Raw genomic sequence first — 10,216 nt, 5'->3', positions numbered from 1 at the left:
CGCTATATAAACATGGGTGCACATACTTCTCTGTGATATGATTCTTTTAGTTCTCTTGGAAAGATACCCAACAGAGGGATGGCTGGGTCAAATGGAACCTCCAGTCCAAGCTCTTTGAGGTATCTCCATATTGATCCATAGTGGTTTGCATCTCTCGAATGACCAGTGATGTGGAACATTTTTTCATATATTTTCTTGCTGCTTTCACTGAAGTCCCAATTTTTAACAGTCCACCATCAATTATTGTTTACTGAGTTTTGATTAAAACTAGCACTGCAGGATTCAATTATATAAGTAGTACATTACATAACCATAGTGTGGTTCTACTATTTAAGTATGGAATTTCCAGCCACTGAGAATCTACAGTTCTTTGCTCCCCATAAAGGAAACTTCATTTATGATCTCTTCTGCCACATATGCTCTTAAGCTTTATATGTACTACAGAGCTTATTGTCTGATAAAATTCTGGGCAACCTCAGGATGGCAACAACAAAACATATGGTACCTAAATTGTTAGGTAATGTACATCTCATCTTAAAAGCCTTTATTTTCATGATGATGCTGACTAAAGATAGCACCAAGTTCTTGGTTCTTATAAACAAACGGCATGTTTTATTAAAAGAATGTCAATTAACTTGTCCTCTACAGCATTGACTGTCACATTTGAGTGTACATCAGAACCCCCTAGAGGGCATTTTCTAAGTCAGCAGGCCTGGGCTGCAGACCAAACATTTACATTTCTAACCAGTTCTCAGGGGTTGCTGAAGCTGCTGGTCCTAGCACTGCACTTTGAGAAACACAGCTGTATAGACAGCTGTATCAAAAATGAACTGGCCACCCTCTCTTACCTTCATTTCAAATGAAACTGATTTTCATTCAGAGAGGAAATATTGTATTTTTCAACCTCTCTTGCAACTCTGTGTGGCCACGGGACTAAAATCTGGCTTTGAGTTATAAGCAAAAATGAGTGGGAACTCTAGGAACGCTACTTGAAGGAAGCATTCACGGAGGAGGAGGAGTACATGCTTGGGAATCTCACTGATGCACACCTCCTAGTATTCAGGACCTCAGGAAATCCACTTGCCTTGAATGTGAGTTGTTCTTCTACTAGGAGAAGCCAGCTGCCATGTAAGGATGCAGCGTGGTGGAGATGCTCACATGAGAGATCTTGGAAGGGGGCCTTTGTGAGACCTGCTAACAACTGCAGGAATGGTCCTAGAAGAAAACACTTCCCCACTTCAGCCGCGAGATGACCATGACTCCAGCTGATGCTTTCATTGAAGCCTTGAGAATGTAAGCTACAGCCACACACTAAGCAGCTCATGATTATGATCCACAGCAACTATGAGATAATAAACATTTGTTATTCCCAGCCACTACCACCTCCCACTAAGTGAGGGGTAATTTATTATTTTTGTCACTAACTTTATTGGTACACTTTAGGTATGCAATGCAGTTACATTCATCATTGGGATCTTTGTTTTGTTGTTGTTGTTGTTGTTGTTTGTTTGTTTGTTTTTTGGTACCGGGGATCAAACTCGAGTCCTTTCGTTTGCAAGGCAGATGGCAAAACCACTGAGCTAAATCCCTGGCCCCTATCATTGGGATCTTGTACCTTTACATGATGTATCTTGGTTCTTATTTTTTCCACATACCCCTGCCCTCCCTTCACTCCCTCCCCCCTTCCCTATTTACAAAGCCTTTGTTTCTCTCATATTTTTAATTTTCCCTTCTTTCCTTCCTCTCCCACTTCCCCTATTCCTTTAGATCTTTTCTTCCTATTATACAATATCAATTATACATTTTGATCCTTATTTACCCTTTTAATTTTTCATACCACACAAAAGATTCAGTATTTACACATGTGTGTTCTATTAATTTCACTTAAGAGTATGGCCTCAAAGTGCATCCACTTAGCTATAAATGTCTCTAGTTTCTCTTCTTTATGGCTAAATAGTACTCCATTTTATGAAACAAAAACAAAATCACATCTTGTTTAGTCTCCAGTTGATGGGCAATTGAGCTGTTTCCAAGTTTTAGATATTACAAAGTATGCCACTATAAACATGGGTGAGCATATATCACTGTGGTATGATTCTTTTAATTCTTTTGAGAACATACCCAGCAGAGGAATAGCTGGCTCAAAAGGGCCTTCTAAATAGCTTCTGCCTGGCTGTTTGAGGTATCCCCATATTGATTTCCACAGTGGTTGCACCAGTCTGCACTCCCATCAATGAAGAAGGGTTCCTCTCTCCCCACAGCCTCACCAGCCTTTGTTATTTGCTGATTTCTTTTTTTAATTTTTTTTTTTTTGTAACCAGGATCAAACTTGGGACCTTGTGCTTGCAAAGCAGGCACCAGAACCAATGAGCTAAATTCCCAACCTATTTGATGATTTCTTGATAGCAGCCATTCTTTCTGGGGCGAGGTGGAATCTCAGCATTGTTTTCATCTGCATCTCTTGAATAACCAGTGATGTTGAACATTTTTTCATATGTTTATCTGCTGCTTTTACTTCTTTGTCTGAGAAAAGTCTGTTCATTTCAGATGCCCATTTTTGATTGGGTCTTTATATTTGGGAAGTCTTATTTTTTTGAGTTCTTTATATATTCTAGATAGTAGGTCTTTGTCTGAGGAACAGCTGGTAATAATTTGTCCCCACATTGTAGGTTGTCTCTTAGCTCTGTTGGTGGTTTCTCTTGCAGTAAAAAGATGAGATCCCAGTTGTTGATTCTTTGTGCTAGATCCTGTGCTACTGAGGATTTGTTCACAAAGTCTTTTCCTATGGCAATGTTTTTGAGAGTTGTGCCTAACTTATCTTCCACCAAGATAAGTGTTTCTGTTTTAATATTCATATCTTTAATCCATTTAGATTGTAGTTTAGTGCATGGTGAAAGATAGGGGTCTAGTTTTAATCTTTCGCAGGTTGAGATGCACTTTTTCCAACACCATTTATTAAAGAGGCTATCTTTCCTCCACTGAGGATGGTTGGCTCCTTTGTCAAAGATGAGGTAGCTGAGTACATCCGGAGTTGTTTCTGTATCTTCTAATCTATTCCACTGATCCTCGGGTCTGTTTCTTTGCCAGTACCATGCTTTTTTTTCACAGTGGCTTTGTAGTATAGCTTAAAGTCGGGGATTGTGATACCCCCTGTTATGTCTCTATTTCCTAGAATTGCTTTTGCTATTCTAGGTCTCTTCTGGTTACAAATTAATGTTTGGATTGTTATCTCTAATTCTGTGAAATATACTGTTGGGATTTCAGTCGGGACTGCATTGAATCTGTACAGCAGTTTTGGAAGTATGGCCATTTTCAGTATACTGGTTCTTCCTACCCAGGAACAAGGGATGCTTTTGCATTTCCTTATAACCTCTTTGATCTCTTTTTTCAGAGTGTTGATCTTTTTGCGTCCTTCATTAGATTGATTCCTAAATATTTCATTTACTGGATGCTATTAATTTATTACTCAGCAGTACGTGGCTGATATAGAGGCCCTTGACCTTCTAAATCTTGTTCATTCTGCTAGTCTGCTTCATGGAAATAAGAACTAGAGCTTCAGGACCCATCCTGGGCCATGGGGACAGAGGCAGCATGATGAAGATGGCAAAGCAGAAAGACAAGCATTTGCATCCTAATGGTACCAGAGAGCCAATCCAAGGCTGCATATTCCATGCCTTTCTTTTTTTTTTTTTTTTTTTTTTTTGGTACCAGGAATTTAACTCAGGTCCTTGCACTTGCAAGGCAGGCGGTGGAACCTCTGAGCTAAATCCCCAGCCCTTTCCCTGTAGGTGTGGCTCAGTGGTAGAGCACTTGCCTAGCATGTACAAGACCCTGGGTTCCATCTCCAGACACACAAAAAATATTACATATGCCTGGTTCTTCTCCTTTCATCCAGTCTATAAAATAATAATATTGTAACTTTTTGTTGGACACTTAGTTCTTACTATGTGCCAGGCAGTGTTGAAATGTTTTGTAAATCTGAAATCATCATCCTAATCCCATTGATATTTCCATTTTGTAAATGAAAAACCTGGAGCACAGAGAAATTAAATGACTTGCCAGAGATCACACAGCCAGTAAGTGGTAGATCCAGGATTGTAAACCCCTGTAGAATCTGTGCTTTTAACCATAAGCCCTGCTGTGCTAACATTTACTAAGCACTTCCTGAGTGCCCAGCATCATGCTAAGTGCTTTACACATTTTGTACACACACAAAAAAAACTGAAGCTCAAAGAGGGTTAAGTACCTTTCTCAAAACCACAAGTCTAGAAGTGGCAAGATGAGATTCAAATCCAGGTGTCTTTGCTTCTAGGGCCAATGCTCTGAGTGATTGTGAAATGATGCTTCAATTCTAGGCCTCATTTGTCTTAAAGAATTCCCAACATCTGTGTCTTTTAGCCCAGTGCTCCTATACTTGTCTGTATAGATCAGCTAGGGGCCCTGGGAAGTGCAAATACTAACTCAATAAGTGTGTGCTGGAGCACATTTCTCATATGTGTCCAGGTGACTGCCATGCTGCAGCACGTGTAGAGACCACGCTTTGCATAGTGAAAGTGTAGCCTATCTCCTATAGACATTCTTAACAAGCCTTGATCTTAAGTGCCTTTAAAACAAGATGAAACTAGAGGAAATGTTCAATAAAGTTCCTTTCAGCTCTAAAAGTTCTTGATGTTGTGTAGAATATGATTTTCTCCCACTTCTCATATCTTGGTATTTCTCTGATGAAACAACAAAGCAATTGGAACAACTACAAGCATGATTAAGTGTATCTCATTCCTTACTAGGGAGATCAGCATGTCCAAGTTCCTGGCTTTATGAGTGAGGAAACAGCCAAGAAGCCACCTACCAGGTTGCAGAGCTAAGGGAGAAGGAACACTGGAGCAGATGCCAGTGCTCCTCAGACTTGACTATGCCTCAGGGATCTGGTTAAAGGCCAGACGCTGTTCAGAAGGATGGGAGCAGTGACATCTCTGGCCAGCTGTGGGCTGAAGCTCACATTGCCAGCCCCAGGGCCACTCTTCAAGGAGTACACACCCAGAGTGCTTTGCTCACACTACCACTGTCCTCTCCAATCGTGCCACAGGGGTCAGAAATGCAGGTCCTGTGGCAAGAACAGACAGCTAAGCCATATGAGACAGAAAGGAATGAGCTGAGTGGCCCAAATTTAGGAGGACCACTATCACAAGAGAGGTGAGGTGCCCACATGGTCTGAAGTTCAGAGGAAGTGGTTAGAATCCTGTGAGGCTGAAAACACGAGAGCAAAGCACTCATACACAGAGGCTCCACTTCCGGCCTCTGTGCACCCCAGAGCTGATTCAGGTCCTTTAAGTAGGCAAAACCCCAGATAGCAAAGGGAGTACTGACTCCAGGACAGGGCAGCCCCCAGGAGCCAGCCTGTGTCTAGAGACTTTTGGCCTCAATTAATTATTCTTCAATAAATGCCCCCCCACATTGTGTGCCTAATGCTGTGCCTAGGCTCTGGGAAAATATAAAGTTAAAACTGTGGTTTCTACCCTCACGGAATTTATAGTCTAATTGGGGCAGCCAATGTGAAGCAAGCTGAGAATTCAAGAGAGTTCCTGAACCTAGCAAAAAGGACTGAATATGCAGCACAGAATCTCAGGAAGAAACATGGGGATGGGTCTGAGGAAGTCAGAAAAGGCTTCATGGAAAAGATGATACCTGAGCTGGGTCCTTACATAGGTGTGGAGACGTGGGTAGATACTAAAGTGGCCCTAATTCTTCCCCCACCATTCTGAACTTTTGCCCTCTCACTTTGTAGTCCCCCCTCCCACACACACACACATACAACTCCTGGCCATTTTGATTCTAGACTCAGACTTGAAGCTTGATTTGGACCTTAAAGTGTTAGAAAAATTGACACACACACAAAAAAAAGCAGGGTCATGAAAAATTATTTACAAGGTTCCACCTGCTTTTTGCCACCTCAATGAAATAGGACTCAGTTAGTCTACTGGAGGCTATGACAAACAGGGCAAGCGATTTCACCCCAAATTCCCAGCAAGAGCTAGCAAGATCAGTAAATGAGCAGGTTCAGTAGAGTTCAGCAGAGCCACCTAGCCAACTGCCCCAGTAGGCAAGCACTGTGTTTATTGTTGTATGCCATGGGGTGGAGACGGGTGTGTGACTGTTTTTATGCAGCATTGCTATAGAAATAGGTGGCTGATATAATGAGCAAAGAGGTTGGAAGTATGGAACACTCAAATATTTCCTGCAATGACTCCTTTAGAAAACTAACTTTGCATGATATTAATAACTACTGCTTAAAATAAGGTGCTTCTGGTTAAACACATTGGAGAAATGCTGAGTAAATGAAAATAATAGGTTTCTTGATGGAGGACTTCCCAGAGCCTTGACTGTGAAATTGTGCATTACGAATTTCCAGCACAGAATTAAAAACAAAATGTTTCCCAAGTGTATTCTGAACAGTTGCATGGGACACGTCCAGCCTAGAAAATCATGCTCCATTCCAGTACTAGCCAATAAGTTGCCTGAAGGCAGAGATATTTTCTTTCTTATCTAAGAACCCAGGGCAGTGTTTGTCACATTACAGGCCCTTGATAAATACTTGCAGGAGAAAAACAGGGAAGGAAAGGGAAAGGGAAAAAAGAATGATGTGCTTCTTGTCCCTGCTCTTGAATTTGTGTTGTTACCTCTACTGACAATAATTTCCTTGGCTTTGTCTACCTGGTAAGCACCAGTTCTCCTTCAAAGTCACATTTCCCTGGAGACTTCTCTAAGCTGTTCAAGCAAAGCTGAGTGATGCATTCATAGTGCTAGGAGATGCAATGTTGACTTCATCTTTCCTACTGTGCCAAGCACAGAACCAAGCACTCTTTAGGTGCTTAATGACTATGCCCTGGAAAGAAACATGGAGAGGGGAAGGGGCAACGAGAGAGAAGAATAGAGAGCGGAAAATAGGAAGGATATAAGGACAGAGGGTGGAGAGAGAAAAAAAAGGAAAAAGATGGAAGAAGAGGGAAGGATGGAGAGAAAACAGGTAAGGAAAAAGGGCAAATAGTAGAAAAAAATTAATGAAGCATACTCAGGGATCATTTCCTAATAGCAAATGGTGATGATAGGATTGGAGAAATGTCCTAAAAGCATGTTGTAGAGAGACCTGAATATAGGAAAATTAATTTACTCTTTATTGACAAGCAACCACAGATTAATATTTTAAGCAATAAAGTAGCATCAGGTAACCCTTCCTCTGGAAATAATTTTATCAACAAGTAAAACAATGTTATGCTATATATTCCAAAACAAACTGAATACAATTTGTCATTTACTTAATAGAAGAAATATATGTAGCAAAACAGAGAAAACAGTCTGTACAAGTCTCTCCACCACCTTAAATTCACACAAAGACTTCTGTTAAGTGGGGATTTTGCATTCACCTGGGGCCTGGTGATCATAAGTAGTTACCTATGCGACCAAGCCATGTGTTTACATGGTCAATATTGAATCAAATCTAAATCAAATATTAAGTTAACAAGGAGAGGCACAAGTCCCAAGAAGACAATCTACATTCAGCATAGAGTTAAGTATGTTCTTCTTCTGAAAGCCAATGACAGCAAAAGATATGTGTTTAATCAAGATGTTTCTCACCAACACTATGCACAGAACATAAAGAGCTTGTCAAATGTATGAGTTCCATTCTCTGTCCTTTTTATTTTCAGACGCTGACAGTTTCCTCGAAGCTATCGTGCCTGCCAAAGTGAAAGAAATGGTTTGTAATTTTCTGAAAGCTGCCCAGCATCACAGGTATCTTAAATGTTCTCTGCTAAGGAAGAGAGAATCAGAACATAACAAGTGTGCCTATTTCACACACTTGTAGTCCTAACTAATTCAAATCTGCCTGAGAGCACTAAGCCAGCTAAATTTTATCTGTATTGACATTTAATAAGAGGTGAAAATTCAATTTTGCCCGAATCTAAACATGACAAAAGAATTACGGTAGTAAGAAAATTATTCAGTAGCTTGCAGAAATAAAGTAAACTGACTCTGTGTAAGTAGGTGCATTGGAGGGGAGACTCAAGGGAGGGCACAATGGATGGGAAGAGATTTGAATATAAAAATATCGCAGCATATCCGCCGCAGACAATAATGGGGTAGAGGGGCAAGTGTGACACCTAGGAAAACCGAGGAAGGGATGAAGTAACAGATGAGAATTCTCCAAAATAACATTTATAGGCTCTGTAAATTTTTAGTTGGTAATGTTTGAGGATATCCTCATCACATCAGAAAGATCTTGAGAATGGTATTGAGTAGATATCCTTGGAATAGTTGGAACTAAAAAAAAACACACACAGATTGATTTGTACTGTTTTAATAAAAGCATGCTAGTAGCAGAAAACCAGTGCTTGTACTGGGGCTAGAAAATGAAGGCTCAGAAAGCAAGGATCACCAGTATCACCAGAGTCTCATAACCATCCAGAAGTAAGGGGGCTCTCTGAACAGCCAAAATGAACAGTCCACCCTACTCAACAAGTCTTCCTCAGTGGTAAGCTATAAAGTGGCTTCCAAAAAGATATTTACATGCTCTTCCACAAAACCTGTGGACTTTACCTTATGATACAGCAAAATCGACTTTGCAGATATAACTAAGTCAAGCACGGTGAGAGATTATCCTAGATTTTCCAGATGAAGTGACATCACATGTATCCTTATGAAGAGGAAACAGGGAGATCAGGCATACATAGAGAAGGTGATATAGACAGCAGCAATTGGAGTGATGCAGCCTCAAGCCAGAATACCAGGAAGCCATTAGAAGCTGGGAGAAGGAAGAACCTGCAGAGGGAGTACAGTCTTGCTGACATCTTAATTTTGGTCCAGTGAAACCGATTTGGGTCTTTTGTTCCTGAGAAACATGAAAGAATACATTTTTCTTGTTTTAAGCCATCCACTTTGTGGGGAAATGTTACAGTAGCCACAGGGAACTAATAAAAGCCCTACCTCAGGATGAGTGCCTCGGACAGTTGGAACTTGGGAACATCAGACATTGCACTTCAAAAACAGACCCTCAAGTCTTCCCCCACCTTGGCCCTTCATCTCTAGCTGTTCTGGCTGATTCTTCATTCTCCAATTAATCTAGATGATACTTTGGCGGTTTGTGTAAATTTGCCAAAAAAAAAAAAAAGAAAAAGAAAAAAAAAGGGGACCCCCACCAACCAAAAGACAAAATTTTTGGACTGCTCAGTGGTTGAGCTTTCTATTGTGAGTTCACTTTAGATTCATGTTCTGATAGACACCCCTCACACTTGGGCAGCCTCAACCACCCTACCAGAATGAATATTCTGAACCTGCAATGTTGAGATTTCAATGTGCAGATTCATAATGATCTTGCTGGCCTACAGAACACCAGCTTGGGCAGCCAGCCAACCTCTTTTTTTTTTTCTCATTGAGTTGATTGGTACATTTTAGGTATTCAGTACAGTTACATTTATCATTGGGATCTCGGATCTTGTACCTTTACATGACAGGTCTTGGTTCTCCTTTTTTCCCCATAACCCTGCCCTCCCTTCACCCATGCCTCCCTTCCCTATCTACAAAAACTTTATTTCCATTTTTTCATTTTTTCATATTTTTTCATTTCCCTTATCCTTTCCCCTACCTTACCCACTTCCCCTATACCTTTCACCCTTTTCTTCCTATTTCACATTGTCAATTACACCATTAGGATCTTATTTACAATTACAGTTTTTCACACCAGAGAAACTGTTTGGTATTTACACGTGTGTGACTTATTGATTTCACTTAAGAGTATGACCTCAATATACATCAATTTTCCTATGAATGAATCTAATTTCTCATTCTTTATGGATGAATAATATTCCATTTTATAGAAAAACCACATCTTCTTTACCCAGTCTCCAATCAATTTGCAATTGTGCTGTTTCCAAGTTTTAGCTATTACAAACTGTGCCGCTATAAACATAGGTGCACATATATCACTGTGATATGATTCTTTTAATTCTTTTGGAAAGACACCCACCAGAGGGATGGCTGGGTCAAATGGAACCTCTAGTCCCAGCTCTTTGAGGTATCTCCGTATTGATTTCCATAGTGGTTGCACCAGTCTACACTCTCACCAGCAATGGAGAAGGGTTCCTTTCTCCCCACAACCCCGCCAACATTTGTTATTGGTTGATTTCTTGATAGCAGCCATTCTTTGTGGGGTGAGGTGGAATCTCAG

General features: G+C 40.6%; 1 protein-coding gene across 1 annotated transcript in view; it reads left to right on the top strand.

Moving 5' to 3' along the window:
* Positions 1 to 1,249: 1,249 nt before the first annotated feature.
* The window catches only part of LOC104875932 (heat shock cognate 71 kDa protein-like), a 61,332-nt gene continuing 52,365 nt past the window's right edge, over positions 1,250 to 10,216 (top strand). Inside the window, exons 1-4 of the mRNA XM_033760462.1 lie at positions 1,250 to 1,293; positions 4,933 to 5,190; positions 5,531 to 5,703; positions 7,701 to 7,785. Of these exons, the coding sequence (XP_033616353.1) occupies positions 1,250 to 1,293; positions 4,933 to 5,190; positions 5,531 to 5,703; positions 7,701 to 7,785 (560 nt within the window). The remainder of the gene's footprint in view (positions 1,294 to 4,932; positions 5,191 to 5,530; positions 5,704 to 7,700; positions 7,786 to 10,216) is intronic.

The sequence above is a fragment of the Fukomys damarensis genome, unplaced genomic scaffold (assembly GCF_012274545.1).
Source record: "Fukomys damarensis isolate Sample0158 unplaced genomic scaffold, DMR_v1.0_HiC HiC_scaffold_39, whole genome shotgun sequence".
In the NCBI taxonomy this organism is placed as follows: Eukaryota; Metazoa; Chordata; class Mammalia; order Rodentia; family Bathyergidae; genus Fukomys; species Fukomys damarensis.
The sequence above is the reverse complement of the archived record's forward strand: the minus strand, read 5'-3'. Positions and strand labels throughout refer to the sequence as shown.